At 37.9% G+C, this 18478-nt stretch overlaps 1 protein-coding gene and 1 pseudogene across 1 annotated transcript; both read right to left on the bottom strand.

Annotated features, from left to right (window-relative positions):
• Window positions 1–5582: 5582 nt before the first annotated feature.
• LOC100366483 (uncharacterized) lies at window positions 5583–14634 on the bottom strand. The gene is made up of 3 exons (XM_002740774.2): window positions 14582–14634; window positions 13040–13627; window positions 5583–5750 (listed from the first exon to the last, which is right to left on the bottom strand). Exons 2-3 carry the CDS (start codon window positions 13585–13587, stop codon window positions 5732–5734), a joined length of 567 nt encoding a protein of 188 aa, XP_002740820.1. The 5' UTR covers window positions 13588–13627; window positions 14582–14634; the 3' UTR covers window positions 5583–5731.
• Window positions 14635–17894: 3260 nt separating this feature from the next.
• Window positions 17895–18478, bottom strand: LOC144364534 (uncharacterized; annotated as a pseudogene).

Consider the following 18478-nt stretch of genomic DNA (forward strand, 5'->3'; position numbering starts at 1 on the left):
AAATGGTAAAGAAATGCCAGATAAAGTCAAAGCTGATATGCTAAGTATGTTTGTTTTGGGGAAGAAGTGGAAAGATGAGTTTCTACAGGAATGCCTGACGGATCCTGCTAGGTTTGAAAGACCACTGCAAAGAAGAAAAGTGAGAAACTTTGCCAGTGCTGCCAAAAAGAGTAAAATACAATGTAAAGATGAAAAGGTCATTGAGCTGAAGACAACAAGAGATTTGCTGGGCAGATTAGTCTATCTTGCGTGTACCAGAAAGATTGAGCTTGAAATGGTGTTTCCTTTTCCACTTACACCAGTTCCTCTATCATTGGCCAGTATTTATGGCACAGTAAAGAAGACACCAAAGTATAAGCTCTCCAAATATCTCGAAGATATGATTGCACATGCACAACCAACAACAGTTGACACAGTTCTCTATGATGCTATGTTTATAATTCAGTCACTACCATCTGATCTGCCTCTCAGTTTTGGAAAGCTAGCAGAGTTGGTACTGAAGATATTATGTAGTGTACAAGCAAGTGCAATTCACTTTGTATGTGACAGTTATGTCAAAAGTATAAAGAATGCTGAGCAACAGGCAAGAGGAGCAAATGATGGATCATTCAACATCACTGGTGCAGATCAGTTATGCCCCAAAGACTTCAGATATGCATTGAAATCTTCAAAATTTAAAACGGCACTCATCAAGTTTTTCATAGAGGAATGGAAGGACGACAAATATGTACCTATCATAAAGGAAAAGTCGATTGTTGTTGCACACGAGGTGCAGTGCCTTCAGTATACAGTCACTCCAATGAGAAGTGTTCATCAAATCGAACTACCTGAATACATATGTTCACATGTGGAAGCTGATACCCGCCTGATATACCATCTCAGCATGCTGTCTAGAGCAATACCAAGACAGAATGTTGTTGTCCGTGCTACAGACACTGATATCATGGTAAACCTGCTGTATCATGCCAGACAAGTGGATGCCAATATGTGGATGGATCTTGGACATTCAAGTAATAATACTAGAAGATATGTAAATATTACAGCACTGGCAAACCACATCGGACCAGTAGTTTGCAAATCATTGCCCGGTTACCATGCTCTGACAGGATGTGACTACACATCATCCTTCTTCAGGAAGGGAAAAGTAAACCCATTGAAGAAAGCTGTGAAGAATACGCTTTATCTTGAAGGACTAAGCATACTTGGAGAAAACATCACTTTTGCTGATGATGAAAATCTTGTAGAGCAGTATGTATGTTCACTCTATGGTCAAGGGGCATTAACATCCGTCAATGAGGCCAGACTAAAAATCTTCTTACAGAAATACAGACCAACCAATCAAGAAAGTCCATTGCAGAAGATAAAGGGAATAGATGCCATCATGCTTCCACCCTGCAAAGATGTTCTGGTTCAGAAATTGGCACGGTGTAACTATGTGGCATATCTTTGGAAGCATGCACATGTACAGAATCCACTGGAGAACATCAAACCCACTGATCATGGATGGAAAGATGTAAATGGCGTTTTTCTACCTGTCTGGTTTACTGACAATCAGATGCCTTCTATGCTTTCCCAGATCATTGAACCAGAAGATATTCCAGATGAAGATCAGGATGACAATGATGATGACAATGACAGTATTGTCGATTCCGAAAGTGATGAGGACAGTGATGATGAGGATGATGATGATGATGCAGATGAATGAGTTGTGGTAAGTTTCAAAAATATAGCAACATTTATGACTAATCTTTTCCTTTAATCTCAAACCAGTGAAATATACCACAAATCACAGGTGCTGGTTATATGGTAGTAGCAAATAATTTTGTTTTCGTTGTTTCTTTCAGCTTGAAAATGATATAGTTGAACGATGTCTTCAGAGCTGTTGATATAAGATGTCAAACCCACTTGTGATGAACATTATATACAGTGATATAACAGTGTGTACATAGATCATAAATCATCTTTTTTGTTTTATTTTGAATCTATATTTAATTAGAGAATGCAAAGTATTGGGTAATCTTTATGCATGATATGTTGGTTAAAATTGTATACCGATCTTGGAGAATTATTATCTCCGATTTAATTGCTAATGCTTGGTGCAAATGTTTTCATTAATACATATATTAGAAATACAACATACTGTGTATTTGTTATTTATGTTCTGTACATCATTTGCCGAAATAATTATTTCAATCATTAAGTGTTACATATACATATATAAAAAGTCCCACGTGCGGGAAAATTGGCCAAACAATAACGTTCAAACACAAAAGACTCATTTTGACTGAAACTGGACAATATATCACCATGTTGTGTCACTTCTTCAATACACATTTTGAATGCATCATATATATTAGATGGGTCAGTGCCCTTCAAGCATAAATGTATTTTTCCTTCACCATAACGGTTGAAAATAACCGTTGTTTGAAAAAAAATTATTATCGATCCAAATTTGTCAAAACAAATACAAATGGATAGCCAACTATGTTATCGATATAACTTATAGTTTGATATTCCTTACATTTTAAACATATATACACATCACCACATGCAAAAAATACCCTAATATGAAAAAAAATTCAAATTTTGACTAAAAATGACCATTTTTTGACCAAAATGTGGTCTAAATTGCAATTTTGTCCTGAGTATGGTCAATAAGAGTGCTTTTTTGAAATCAGCACAGTTTTTTACATAAATTAGGCTACTCAAAACATACTTAACTAAAATTCTGATTAAAGCCATCTATCTCTTAGGGTAATACTGTAAAACCATTATTTTCATTGACAATTAATTTCACTATGTTGGTGTCTTGAGCAATTTAACTGAGTTTTAAGTTCACAAATTTGGCAAAGAAACAATGAGTTCTATTGTTATTCTATATAATCACGTAGATTTAATTTAGCGAATTTTACTTATCAGCGAGAATAGCGAAATTAATGCGTTTAAAGTATCTGCTTTGTTGTGCGTCTATCCAAAGACACTAGAAAATGCATGATTAACCAAGCATTAAACCGGAACCCAAGATACCTTATAACAAAAAACAAACAAAAAAAAAACAAACAAAAAAACAAAACAAACAACAGAAGTTGCATGTCCCTGTATTTTCTAGTGTCTTTGGTCTATCATACTGTTATTTGTGCAATCAGTATGAAACAGAAATCATAGAGAAACCTCGCTGTTACAGACTAAGTCAAACCTCGTACACCACTGTCATCCATGCATTCAAATCAGGAATGAATAAATGCCGACCTGATTTTAGCTTGAAATGACAGGTTGCCATGACGCTGACCAGAGGTCCCAACATCATTCATTCAGGTGCCCATTCATGCACTTGTTTTGTTCAAACTTTGTTCAAAGCTGACAAACGCTAGTAAATGTTTGACAATATCAGACCAAAATGGCAACTTTCATTTTTGGAGGGAAAGCTGAAAAAATGTAGTTAATTCGAAAGGTAAAATAATCCAAGATAATTATTTTAGCTCTAACGGATTTTATTTATTGATTTTTTTGTTTTATAATTACTTCACTATGCACAATCTACACAAAATGTCGAACTGTTATGGTGAAAACACACATATGAGATTGCAATATAAATTAGTTAAATTAAATAACATTCTTATATTATTTGATCGCAATTTCATTTCTTGCTATTATTGATGCAAATCGTGAAATCGCAAATCGAGGTTCAGTGGCAACCTTGTTATAGTGAGCCAACAATGCGTTAATGACAGGCGCATGTTAAGGATGAGTTCAGCAGAATAGATATGATAATGAGGTTGCAAACAGAGTCGCCTTAAACCCTAGAATCTAAATCACATTTTTGCCGTTTACACACACAACAAAACAGACAACAAAGACAAAATACTGACTGTTCACAAATCACGTACAAAAGCAAACAGGAAAAATAGTAAGATTACCTACCAGAAATTACAGTAAATTCAGAACACGCCTTTCCGAGGTTGTAGCAGCTAAATTGGCGCCCTCAAATGGCAAATGCACAATGTAATAGCGATCGCCCACTCTTCTCACTCAGTCTGACGCGAGAGTTCGAACTACGAGGGCGCTATATTGCTGGAGAGCCTCGTTTTCGTCTACGCAATCCCTCTGTTATATAGTAGAGATGCTACCTGACAGGTATTTTAATTAGTTAATTAGGCAACCAAGATAATCTCCTTTGTCCACAAAACTATATATTTTCCGAAAGCTTATTGTATGAATTTAAAAATTTTGTAAATATTTTTTTTATGGACACTGTAGTGTGAAATATGCACAAAAATGTGTTTTCTTGGTCAAAAATAATTAAAAAAAATTTGCTTCTGAACCATGCCTCTGTTTCCTGTCAAAATTGGTTTACGGGTACATCTGTTTACTATGACAAAAGTGCCGTCGTGAAAAGTGTCTACCAGTTGTCAATTTTGCTGGGCGTCAGCTAAAATTTCACTAATTCAAGTTTATGCATAAATTAACACCAAGGCTAGTTGTCTGTACGATTGTTGTAGCACTGTTCAACCGAAAACAATACCCCTACGGCGTTTTGAAGATAAACACATTGTCAACCAATTGTGACAATTTCAAAAGAAAAGGCCAAAGCGTCTAGGTGCTATTTTTTTTAATGTTCTGGGATGTGCACTAAAAAGAAGCTGAGATAACATGAAGTAGTGAAATTTGAGCTGCTGCCTTGCAAAATTGACAACTGGTAGACAGTTTTCAAGACAGCACTTTCTTCATAGTACCCATACCAATTTTGACAGAAAACAGAAGCATGGTTTAGAAGCTAATTTCTAATTTCTAAATCACTTTTGACCAAAAAAGCACATTTTTGTGCATATTTCAAACTACAGTGTCCATAAAAAAATACTAAAAAAATTTTAAAATTCATACAATAAGCTTTCCGAAAATATATAGTTTTATAGAAAATATATATCTTAATTTTCATTGTGTTTCTGATGATTTAAAACAATTTTTATGAAGCTCAACCTGATTTCGATACATGTATAAGGTGCTGGTTTTAAATTTTTTAGTACCAAAAATAAATGAAGCATAGTAAAGGAAGACCGAGTTTTCTTGCCCACGGCCAAGGGCAAGGGCAGAGCTTAGTTTTCTAATTTGACTGATTATTCAACAACTTGAGCAGCAACTACAATCGAACGTTCATTGTACAGAGACAGTAAACATCTACGCTTATCTCCTGTTTATGTGTTCATCCAGTAATCTAATCTATGTAGGGAAAAACAAACAGCTCATTTCTGGAGTCGAGGCAGCGTCCGGGAAACAAAATTCAGGTAGGAAATACATGTATGCCACATGTTCAATAAATGCCTTGCCGTATCCAGCAAAAAAATGTCTCGTCCACTCGCAATAAATAACATCTGATAGGATCCTTTCCACTAATGTGAAATAGATCTGCATCTCTGGTAACTGCACTATGCAGGGCATTCATGTTTAGCTAAGAACGACTTCCGATATATGCATTTAGGAGAATAAAAACTTGTTTGGGTTTTACATGTAACTTTTCATGTTCAAAGAACAGGGATACCTGACCCTGGATGAATCCATGACAAGAAAACACATTGCGACAGCCAAAAGATATATGTACAGGTTTAATGATAGGAAACTATACGTACAGGTTCAATGATAGAAAATAACAGTTCAGAGAATAGGAAGTTTCGTAAAGAGAGACGCGAACCAATTTGGTATAACGAGAATTTTGTTTAGTAACGATAACAGCCAGTCATCCAAAAAGCACACACCTGTGAAAAAGAACAAAAGTTTACAATTATATTTAATCAACAGTCTCAATATGTAAACAGTATTTAATTAATATGACAATCGGATAATTTTGTGTAATACACTGGATCAAATGATTACAATTTACACTAAAATCGCAAGAAAATGAAAGAGGCCTAGCGCTGAGTGAGATTCATTTCATGTTAAAATGACACGCACATTTTACAAGATGCGTTATTCCATTATATATGAAGTACGGAATTTGTTTATGTCACAATAACTCGCCCTTGAATGTTAATATCAGACACACACTTTGTTAGCTTCGGCCGTTTATAGCCGCCATTAGAAAATTTCGCGAAAACTCGGGCAGCAAAACCACACTAGCCATCTTGGAACTGAAAAAAAGGTCACCCCAATAAACCAGAGGAATATAAAAAATGTCTTTGTTGAGCCACAGTAAAAATAACGCCGTTCGATGCGTTATCATACAACTCCTTTGTATAGTTATGTTTTTTGGTGTAACAATTGTGAACTTGCAAACGTGGCAATACCTCTCACTGTGCCAATCTGCCACTCTCAGATGCCTCCAAAATGTGAAACATAGGGTGGGTTCATGGGTGGGTGGGTGGTATGTAAGGAACTTCTGGTTCAGTTCCTTGATGGCGGCATTGAGCTCATTCTTTGCACCTATGAAATTCATACCTTGATAACACCACAGCCTCTTAACAGTAACGTGAATGGCCATGAAACGACGAAGAGCGTTTATAAATGCAGAAGTGTCCATTGAATCAATTAGTTCTATGTGTATTGCTGTCGTGTATAGGCAGACAAAGATAACTGCCCATCGCTTAACTCCTGATGCTCCACCTCTGGTCCTTCTAGATACTATGTTCCACGGACCAAAGACGTCCATACCAACGTTAGTGAAAGGTGGGGTGTTAGCCATTCTGTCTGCAGGTAGGTCTGCCATTACTTGAGTCAACGGTTTTGCTCGTAGTCTTCTACATGTTGTGCGTTTGTGTAATATGCTGCTTACTAGGTTGTGCAAACCAAGTATCCAGTAGCCTTTCGCTCTTACTGCAGCCAGTGTGAGATGCCGACCTTGGTGTTTCTTGGTGCACATGTTCTACGATGAGTTGTGAGATGTGATTGCTCTTCGGCAGTACTATTGGATGGCAACTGGATCTGCTCTGCGAATCCTTCCACCGACACGGAGTAGTGGATCTTCATCCATAAATGTATTCAGTCGATTCATACTGTGCGAAGTGTGATTCTCTGCACGTTCCAGGATCTTGGGTGTAAGTCCTTCGTTCTTCACAATTAGTCTAGTAGGACTGCATCTTCAGTATGAGGTTTGCTACTGCTCGTCTGAGGGAGGTCCATGATGAGAAACTTAGGAACCTTTTAGAGCCTAGTTGGCCGGATGGGTTATTTGGACTTGGTGTGTGTTTTTTATGTCTGCTGCAAACACACAATGTTTATTGCGCACTTCCGGATCTTCATAAGTCTGTTGACTGTTGTTTGTTTCAGGTGTGTTGTCTGGCTGCCAGATGAGTTGCGAGCCTTTGAGCCACATGGTGTTACTAAGTTTGTGGGCTAGGACTGAGCGTGTCGCTAGGTCAGCCGGTTTCCGGCTTGTGGGTATATGACACTACTGGTCTGGTGAGGACAATTGTGGATTTTCTGGATGCAGTTGGCCACATATACATGGAATCGCCTAGCTTCATTATTTAGGTATCCCAGGATTATAGTACTGTCTGTGTAGTAGACTGTACTGTTTGTGGGACTTCTGATTTCTGCTTTGATCTTGTCTGCTAAGTGGCTAGTACAGCTGCACAAAGTTCTAGACAAGGTATAGATACTGCATTGGTTGGGTTCACTTTTGCCTTTCCTAGGAGGAATGCTACGTTTACCTCATCTTTATCACTTATCTGTCTCAAGTATGCAACTGCTCCAATAGCTACATCACTGGCATCACAAAAGATGTGATATTCCCTTCTCTTTACTGGTCAAAATGCAGCAAGGTATATTTACATTCTCAAGGTGGACCAGACTGTCTTGCCAGCATTTCCACCGTGGTAGGTATTCTTCTGATGGTGGGTCATCCCATCCTACATGTGTGTCTTCCTTTACTTTAGAAGTTTCTGTTATTAGTCCACATAGAATCAGCTTTCCCTCTATTGTGACTGGAGCCAAGATGCTTAAGGGATCATAAATGGAGTTCACGATAGCTAGAAATCCCTGCCCTGAAAATGGCTTCGCTTGTAAGTTAACTTTATACGTGAAAGTGTCTGAGTGTAGGGACCACTGGATACCTAAGGATCTTTGTGTGGGTAGCGTGTCTTGGTTAAGATCCAGGCATTGTAGATCTTTGGCATGTATATCACTGGGTACAGAGTTCATGACTTCTTTGTTGTTGAAGTTTATATTCCTAGTAGACAACATCTCTCGTGTTATCCTGTTGAGACTGACAGCTACTTCTGTATCTGACTGGGAGGTAAGTCCGCCATCTACATAGAAGTCTGAACATACAAATTCCCGAATATCTTCTCCATACGTTGTATAATATACTTCTGCTATCATTCTTAGACCGTATGTTGCAATGACTGGTGATGAAACGTTCCCAAACACATGAACATTCATCCGGTACTGAATCACAGGTTTCTCTGGATTGTTTTCTTGGAACCAAAAGAAAGATAGATAGTTTCTGTGTTCCTCATTGATATGGAAACTATGAAACATCAGTTCTATGCCATCCATAACTGCTATAGGGTGACATCTAAACCTCAGCAAGACACCAATGAGACTGTTCATCTGGCCTTGAAGCAATGCATCGTTCAGGGAAGTTCCATTACACCTTGCACTGGAGTCAAACACTACTCTGATCTGTGCTTTCCTAGGGCGGTATTCCCCAAAGTGAGGTAAATGCCAAGCGTTGTCAGAAGCTAATTCTGAATCAGGAGCAAGACTGGCATGTTGACATTCTATTACCTTCTCCATGAATTGTAGGTATTGTTCCATCATCTCTGGTTTTCGTTCTAGCTGCTTCAGAAGATTTTTGAAGCGACTCATTGTTGTCTGGTAGTTGTCTCCTTGGGTCGTATCTAAATGGTAGGGGGAGTTCGAAGTTGCCCTTTCTGTTGATGTGGGTGCCATTTTTCATGATGTCCAAGAAGCGCTTGTCTTCTATTGAGTGAGCTTTCTTCTCATCATCTGGTGTTCTGGTCATCCATAACTGCTATAGGGTGACATCTAAACCTCAGCAAGACACCAATGAGACTGTTCATCTGGCCTTGAAGCAATGCATCGTTCAGGGAAGTTCCATTACACCTTGCACTTGAGTCAAACACTACTCTGATCTGTGCTTTCCTAGGGCGGTATTCCCCTAAGTGAGGTAAATGCCAAGCGTTGTCAGAAGCTAATTCTGAATCAGGAGCAAGACTGGCATGTTGACGTTCTATTACCTTCTCCATGAATTGTAGGTATTGTTCCATCATCTCTGGTTTTCGTTCTAGCTGCTTCAGAAGATTTTTGAAGCGACTCATTGTTGTCTGGTAGTTGTCTCCTTGGGTCGTATCTAAATGGTAGGGGGAGTTCGAAGTTGCCCTTTCTGTTGATGTAGGTGCAATTTTTCATGATGTCCAAGAAGCGCTTGTCTTCTATAGAGTGAGCTTTCTTCTCATCATCTGGTGTTTCTTGAAATACATCTTCTCCACTGGCTGCGTCATGTGTTATGTGTTCTCTGATGCGAATGTGATTGTCACATTTAAGTGGGTTCTTTATAGCTGTCCAGCCTACTGGGTTATGTTTCAGACTTATTTTTGTGTGACATACAAATGCTCTAACTGTACCTCTAACTGCTTCAAAGCACAGGTCGCCAGTTACTGTCCATACAGTGTCTTCCATGCAGGCATTGGACTGGTCGTCCAAGACGACATACATTTCTATGATGTTCACTGGATCGTGTTGCATGTACACTTTAGCAGGAACTATCTTACCACATGGGCGTGCACCTGGACACTTGTTGAGCTTAGTACACTTTGATGTGGCCTCCTGACTTGTTTCATTCTTTGGTGTTTCTCTGTTTTCTGTTCCTTTGGCCTGGTTGTCACACCAGGTGTGGTGTGTAGACATGAGAATTGTTTGGTACTGTTGCAGACTGAGCACTTCACATCTATGTCAAAGTCTCTGGCCAGGAGTTTGCGTGTGCATTTGAAGCACAGCCCTTTATTCTTACACAGATCTATTCTGTCTGCTATTGGTAGCTTTGTAAATGCTTTGAATTCTGTCAGGCCATGCTTAGATGTCTCATGGTAATCACACTGCTCCTTGGTGTCTATCGTTTTCATAGCATGGACCCAAGCACTTTTTTCCGCTTGTTGGTTCGATCTAGCCTTATCAGATGTAGCGATTGAGTTAGCAAACTAAGGTATATCAGGGTCGTTCTGTGTCCTAGCTGTAAGAAATTCTGCAAAGAAACAAAGTGGTGGGAATGTCCCATTGTTTTGCTTGTAACAGGACAGGATGAACGCTAGTAGTTTTTCAACTATGGGGTTCAGAACATGTGGTGTGTTCAATGTGCTGAGATCAGCAAGTTCTTCCATGTGTGCCAGTGGGTCAGCCAACTCTACGAGCCTCTGGTTGTCATCTGGACGAAATCAGAGGAATGAAATCAGCTTCTTTATGATCACAGCTGTGATCATTGCAGGGTTTCCAAACCTGTTTTCTAATTCTTTCCATGCCTCCTGGTAGGCAGTTTCGATATTCTTTACATACCGCAGTCTAAATCTGTCCACTAAGATCTTAGGTTTATTGGTGTATTTACTGAGAAAGGACAATTTCTCAGTTGTTGGCACACATGCCGTCTGGACCATAGAAGGTTCTTCGCCATGGCAGAAATATGATAGGATCACCACCATACACTATTTATGTTTTGATGTACTCACTGGGAAGGTGTGCGGCATTTTCTCCTGCTGGTCTGAATTGCTGTTGTGATGTGTTATTCTGTACCATACTTGCATCTCATGGCTGCTTTGTGGTTTGGAGTGGAAAAATTGTATCATACCGAGTAAGTGTAGTTGGTGGTGGAAGTCTTGGTTGTTCTAGGAAATTTGGTGAAGCTTGTTGTTTGAGGTTATGTTCGTTATGTGTACGAAAACGTAAAGCATGATCATTGGATGTCTCCTGAGGTAATGTGAACATCTGTTGTGTTGCACCTTCTTCCTCTACTTTCTGAAATGCTTCTTGCCTGTGTGACTGCTGCATTTTCTTTGCCTCTAGTATTTTCAAATTGGCTTTGAAACTGGCTTTCATCGCTGCTGTTTGGCTATGGTTATCTCGTACTCAGCCTCTTCTGCTGCTGTCGCTGCATCGGCAATTGCTTGTGCGTGGGCGGTGCTTAACCTTGACAATGCTACTGACATGACTGAACCGATACTGAGAGTGCGTGTTGAGGTTTAGGTTTATTTTTTGGAGTTCTATGCCTTGCCAGTAAGTCTGTTATTTCTATTTCAACAAGTTGTTTATCTCTACGGAAACGTGAATCCATACTGTTATATTAAATCCAAACTGTAATAGTGGATCCACACTGTAATAGTTAATCCACACTGTAATAGTGGATCCATACCGTAATAGTTAATCCATACTGTAATAGTGAATCCATACTGTGACATTGAATCCACACTGCAATAGTGAATCCATACTGTAATAGTGAATCCATACTGTAATAGTGAATCCATACTGTAATAGTGAAATCCTACTGTAATAGTGAAATCCTACTGTAATAGTGAATCCACACTGTAATAGTGAATCCATACTGTAATAGTGAATCCACACTGTAATAGTGAATCCATACTGTGACATTGAATCCATACTGTAATAGTGAATCCATACTGTAATAGTGAATCTACACTGTAATAGTGAATCCATACTGTAATAGTGAATCCATACTGTAATAGTGAATCCACACTGTAATAGTGAATCCAGACTGTAATAGTGAATCCAGACTGTAATAGTGAATCCACACTGTAATAGTGAATCCAGACTGTGATAGTGAATCCATACTGTAATAGTGAATCCACACAGTAATAGTGAATCCACACTGTGACACTGAATCCACACAGTAATAGTGAATCCACACTGTGACACTGAATCCACACAGTAATACTGATTATATTATACCAGTGTATCACTGCCATCAATGCATCATTGTGATTGGTTGGGTTGGTTGTTTAAATTTATGCAAGCCATAGTTAAATAGAGCATAATGCACAGTTATGGTGTTCCAAATAAGGCCCCTGAATATGAATACAAGTTCAATTCGTAAACAAATAAAGGGAAGGGCATTTAAATTTTAGGGATTTTGGTGTAATATTGATAGCATGAAGATATTATATACATATTTTATTTTGGCAGTGGTTAAATAAAAAAAATTGTACAACCTTCAATTTTTTGGCCGAGTATCATGTTCGGGAGCTTTCAGAGCAAGATTTTCTTGCAGAAACCGAAGAATTCGTGCAAACGGAGAGAAAGAAACGCTTTGCCAATTTTAATGAAATTGACCGAAATGGGACTCATAGCGACGTATACAACGCGTGTAATATATATTATTTATTTACATGAAATCCGAACACGCGCTGCTGCACGGCCCTCGCCCTTTAAGATTCTACCACTGGTCACGTGACACCCTGACCTGCTACCCCACTCTCGTACACCAACCAGTTACAAATGGTCAAATGTAACACTGAATATACTTTATTATCATTTTATTACATTGTTATCAGGGCCTGTAAACCATATGTTCCGTACAGTATATGTTAAAATTCCTGTAATAGGTTTATAATGAGATCAGAATAAAATAACCAGTATTCAGCTTCCTTTATAGTAAACACAATTATAGTATTTTATGTTTTCGACTTTGTTATCTCAATGCTCAGACATATTGAGTAATTACAATAATTATAATAATAATTATTATAATACAATATAAAATTATTGACTGAACTTATATATAAGCAGTATAATTTGTTTTGATTTCTTGAAATTAGTATTAAGTACTATTGATGTATACAATATATGTTTTAATTAATAACATGAATGTAATGTACTTGAAACTGTTGTTGAAATGTGTCTCTGTCATTGGACTCAACGTTAAAACTTGAGTCCCAATTGACGATAACAACACACGCTAAAAACGCAAATGCTTATGGGTAGACGCTTGTTTGTAAACAATGACACGCTATGGCCATCTGATGCATGCGCAGGTGGCGACTCCCCCGCTTTAATATGAATACTCGGCATTTAGTGAATGTACCTTTGTAAAACGTCTCTAATATCTTCTGAAAAATGTGAAATTGTTTCCTTGGTCCCTAAAACCATATCACGATAGTCGAAGCCTGGGGCCACTGATTCCCCCTGTAGAGCCCAGTCGCCATTAACTAGCTCCAAAGCTTCCCAGTACCCACTGGGCGTCACCAACTGTGGAACTTCTCCCGCTTCAAGGTTGATCCCCAGCCTATGTTGATGAAGTTTTCCATCGGGTGACACTGTGTGAACCAGAATCGTTCCACCGCCATGATAATACCTCACGATGTCGGATTCATCTCGATGCAAGAAATCTATCGGGGAATTCTTGGTCAGTAGGTACATTATAGATGTGCTGACATTACGAACGGAGTATCTGCGTCCACCAGGCTTCATCAAAGCGCCACTAACGTCAGTTAGACCATGTGATGCCATCGGCTCTGAACCAGATCTGTAAGTTTCTTTGAAATATCCCCCTTCTGTATGCGGGATCAGCTGCAATTTGTTGATAATGTTCCGAACCTCCAACGTCTCATTTAGTGGAACTTTTGGATCCATTATAATAATCGTTTAACCCAATGACTCTAATATCGTTGATCTGCATAATATAAATACTATATTACATGAATACTGTAAAAGACTTTTTTGGAATTAATTTTCGATATTTTCGTTGAAGGAGTGATTCAGTTAAAATAAGGTCCATCGACTATACCTTTTTTCCTATATTTAACATTCAACTCACCAAAAATCAGTGAAAATAAATTCCACACAAAACACCCCAAAAGCCTTTTCAGCGAAAATTAATTCCAGCAAAATAAAGTACTTACAGTAAGAACTCGCCTACTTTAGTCAACGTAAAACAATTCATTCTCTTAGTGGCGATTTCGTGAAATAGCATCTATTGTGTACATTTCTGTTCTATATTGTTTCGCTAATTGTATTCCAGGCAGACGTGTAAACGTTACAGCAGATGCAAACTATTTTTATGAGCAATCAATATCTAAAAAAATATTGTTTACAATCAGTGTATTGTATGGCGTAATTGTGAAATATAGTCTGTTTGCAAACTGTGCAGGTTTGGTTAATTATCATAGTAATTATTTAAAAAGTTCCCTTTAATAGTCAATAATGTTAGACTGGTTGTATGATTGTTCTTTTAACATCGACGTTAACTTGCATTCCGGTCAAAGGTCAAAAAGCCAAAGATTTACTTTCAGGCTCAGTCCAGTCGATAAAAACAAAGCAAAATAAAATCCATACTGTATTCAAACTATAACAGGAGGGTTTCGACAAACTCAGTCAGTGACAACTATTAGAACTACAAAATCCACCCCCTAACTGTAAAATGACAGTAAGGCGAAGTTTGAAACGTGTGTCTTGATGCACTGCTTGCTTGAAATACCAATGACGCTTCACTTATTGACACACTCACGTGACAAATACGTCACATTTCGAGTGTATTATAAATGTCCAATTGGCTTTCCCACCAATGCAAAGTATGTCAAGACAGTACAGTAATGTATATTGCGCGAAGTGCTGACTGAGAACTTACCTCAACTCACGATCGATGAGTTTGCCCGGCCCTTGTGTATAAATACTGCCCAGTATGAGGCCTACGTCACGCGTAAAGGTCACTACCCAAATTCTTTAGAAAACATAAAACTGTAATTTAAATGTCAGTGTACCAGTGCTCAGAATTGTAAGCGATCGTTAAAGAGAGTTGACCTCGTGATATGCATTTCTATAAACAATGGATGTGTCGGACATACTGTATAAGACGAAAACCTATTAAATAATTATTGTGTCTAGACTTTGAGTTTTACTGTGCTATTTTGTTGGTCCACTACTCTGAAATAGTGGCCTGGAGTTTGTTAGTTTGACAGTCATAGCACCATCACAAGGACTGGTCCGGTAAATACATGGCAATGTAAAGTCGTAGGAACCGTACCGGCCATACCGGCTATGGCCGGACCACTTCTGCACCCCCCTAGCAGACATGGTCCTTCGGCCCACGTCATCAAATGCCTCGGGCCTACGGCACTGGATGGGTGGCCGGACCAACTAATTTTTGCTTCCTATGGCCTTGCAATGTAAATAATTTAAATATGAATTTGGGTAATGGATTTATTTTTAGTTTATTGCTACGATGAAACAATAGGGAGAATGTAAGCACACTGCTTACTCCAGTTGTTATAGGGGGCCACTTATTATTATTGGCCCAAATATTTGCCGCGTATATTATGCCGTTTATTATACTCATATAGTCATCTGCGTTATGTGTCTCGACGCTCCAAGGCCTTTCCCACGAGTTCTGATAAACGATGGTCACGTAATCATGTGAGTGACTTGTGGTCATTGACCGATGACGTGTTACGCCGCTCTGCATTGTGCCTGTCATAGTATTGTAAATCAGTTAGCAACACGACAGGAACTATATATGTGTCGATTAAAATTGTGTAATAGGCTTAAATATGCGGGATGTTACATTATTCTTGTTATGTGCTACATGTGTGTATGTAGACTTGTATTTATTTTAAGAATGGATAACGGCGTTTGTTCTAGGGTGTGACAAAGTGGAATTTATTAGAATATACAGTAAGTATAACTGGTTTCTTGTGTGTTGAGCTTAATGACTTTACTAACTTTGTATATATAAATTACCTTAATATTTACTGTGTTGTAATTTTCAACGATGGTCATTAGTTCCAGAAGTATTTGTATAATGTATTTATTGAAAATATAAGTACATTAGCCCACTGATATCACACAATTACTTCCCGCAACACAAATTCAGTTTATAAAACAAAATTTTAATTTACAAAGCAAAACGTCAAACTAATGCAACAGAAATTTGTTTTTATCAAGTTCGCACTACAGTGGTTTAATGGTGCCATTAATAAAAACAAATTATACCTCAAGCTTGTAACAATGAATTCTAAACTCTTAATAACGACTTTATGCCCCAAGCTAAGTCCCCTAAACAAGTAATACAAATTTTAACCTCGTTATAACGACAATTTGAAACATTAGCTTCAAACTATAGCTTATAAAGAAGTAACTCTTTCCAGTAACATCTGATGATCTGATGGAACGGAGTTAAACTTGCCCACATTTTTTTCACCAATGGCTGTAATGTATGCGATTGTTGGCGAATTGCGATTCCGTATTTTCTGGTAAAATGTATCAGAGACATTTTTTTCACATCCTCGAGTTTTTAATCGCTACCTAAACTAATAGTTGCGTTGCTTACATATTTATACGGAACAATATGAAGACATATAATCAAACTATGGTGGTGGCGCTGTATATAACCGAAGTAGTTAATTTCCACGGTGTACGTTTATTGATCCTAGTAATATAATTGAAAAAAATATGTTTAAATACATGCATGTGCATTACCCCCGGAAATCCATCACAATATTGTAATTCGATTTAAGATTATCCAGCATTTACATTACACTGATTTAATAACTCAGAGTAACATTTGTCATTTTGTTGTGTAAAAACTGTATTAGAGTTTCATAACATTGTTATGCTAAAAGTAAAATTATATGTTACCATTTTGAAAACCTGTTATATGCAACATGAGTGCGTTTTATATTGATTGTAGTATGTTACTGTCAAACGTCTTCATCAATTCCACAAACTTATTTTATGAAGGCAATGTAAAATAGTATCTTGGAATGTATTTTTCCCTAATGACCTCGTGGACAAATGACCAAATGCACAAATTAATAGTAAATGGTATCCGTCTTCAATTTCCGAATTATTGCATGACGAGCAGACCCAATCACTTCTTTCAATATCATTTTTGCTGTCGGTTTCTATTCTGAGACAATGAGCAGAGCTACGACAACGCGATAACACACAGAGGACAGGCAGGGACAGACACGGAAAATAAATATCGATAGTTTTCTAGTTTTTCCATAGTTAAAATATCACCATGCCACAATACAAATGAAATTTCTATCTAGGAGTGAATATCTTAATAAATAAATAAATCAATATTTGAGACGTCCTGTGCATCTAAACCTTTTGCATATTGCACGATAATAATAGTTATTTAGCATAAGTGACCTAGTTTGGTCTAGTTCTGAATCTCTAAGTGGTACAGCATAAAGTAACATTTACTGGGGTACCTTGTCCTTGGTATGCGTAATAATTTGGCCAAATAATTGACGTATCTCTTAGCTGTTATTATAACAATTAATTTTGTAACGTCAACAATCTCCCAATACTGCACAGTTTGGAACATTTTGAGAGATACGTAATAATATTCTGCAAGCAAGATATTGTACTCTATTGTTCTATTGATTCATAACAATGGTGACCCCAAATCCAAACCCATATGTTAATATCGGCAGAATCATCCAATATTGTGAATAAACGGTCATATGATAGTGGGCCCATTTTCTCGTGTGTTTGATTAGACCTATTAACGACTTTTTACTTTGTGGGGCAAGCAATTTAGTAGCACAGGACCAATTCAGGAAAACAACACTCCAAGATAAAAACAATCACAGAATCTGAAAATAAACCTACACCGTCTACAAACAACATACAAAGTTTTAATCAAAAATTGTAAAACAGGTGCATCTTGTTCCCAGCAATTTACATCCCAGTGGTTGATTGCATTGATGTCACCAACATTTTTTAAATGAGAATTTATGCTTTTTCCAAACTCGTGATGTATATTTTTGCTAAAGCATACAGATGAACAAGCCTCATACCTAGCAGTATAACATTACGATATTATTAACACATAACCGACCAAAGTGTGTTACTCTGTGGTCCACCAGTAACAACAAATGGCTTACGTGAATATGTTTAATAATTACATTGAATAATGGGCATGTTTGAACATATTAATGATATTTACAATAACAATTTAAATCATGAGCACATGAATAAATGTATCGTTTCAACATATTCCTAATTTCTTCTGAGAAATGGGAAATTAATTCCTGTGTCCCAAGAACCATGTCGTGGTCGTCGAACCCTGGGGCCATTGCCTTCTCCTGTAAAGCCCAATCACCATCAATCAGCTCTAAAGCTTCCCAGAAGAACCGGGCGTCGCCACTTGCAGAACATCTCCCGCAGGAAAATTCATTCCAAGTCTATGTTGATAAAGTTTACCGTCAGGTGAAACTGTGTAAACTTGAATTGTCCCACCGCCATGGTAATACCTCACCAAATCGGATTCATTTCGATGCAGGAAATATATCAGTATATAGACTATGGGTGTGCTGACATTACGCACAGAGGTTCTGCGTCCACCAGGTTTCATTACGGCACCATGGTCGTCGGTTTTGCCGTGTGACGCCATCGGTTGTGTACCAGACCGGTAGGTTTCTGAAAAATATCCCCCTTCTGGGCACGGGACAAGCTGCAGTTCTTTGATAATGTTCTGAACTTCCAATGGTTCATTTAGTGGGTCTTGTACGTCCAT

Source organism: Saccoglossus kowalevskii, chromosome 11, assembly GCF_978046115.1.
Source record: "Saccoglossus kowalevskii chromosome 11, keSacKowa6.1, whole genome shotgun sequence".
NCBI lineage: Eukaryota > Metazoa > Hemichordata > Enteropneusta > Harrimaniidae > Saccoglossus > Saccoglossus kowalevskii.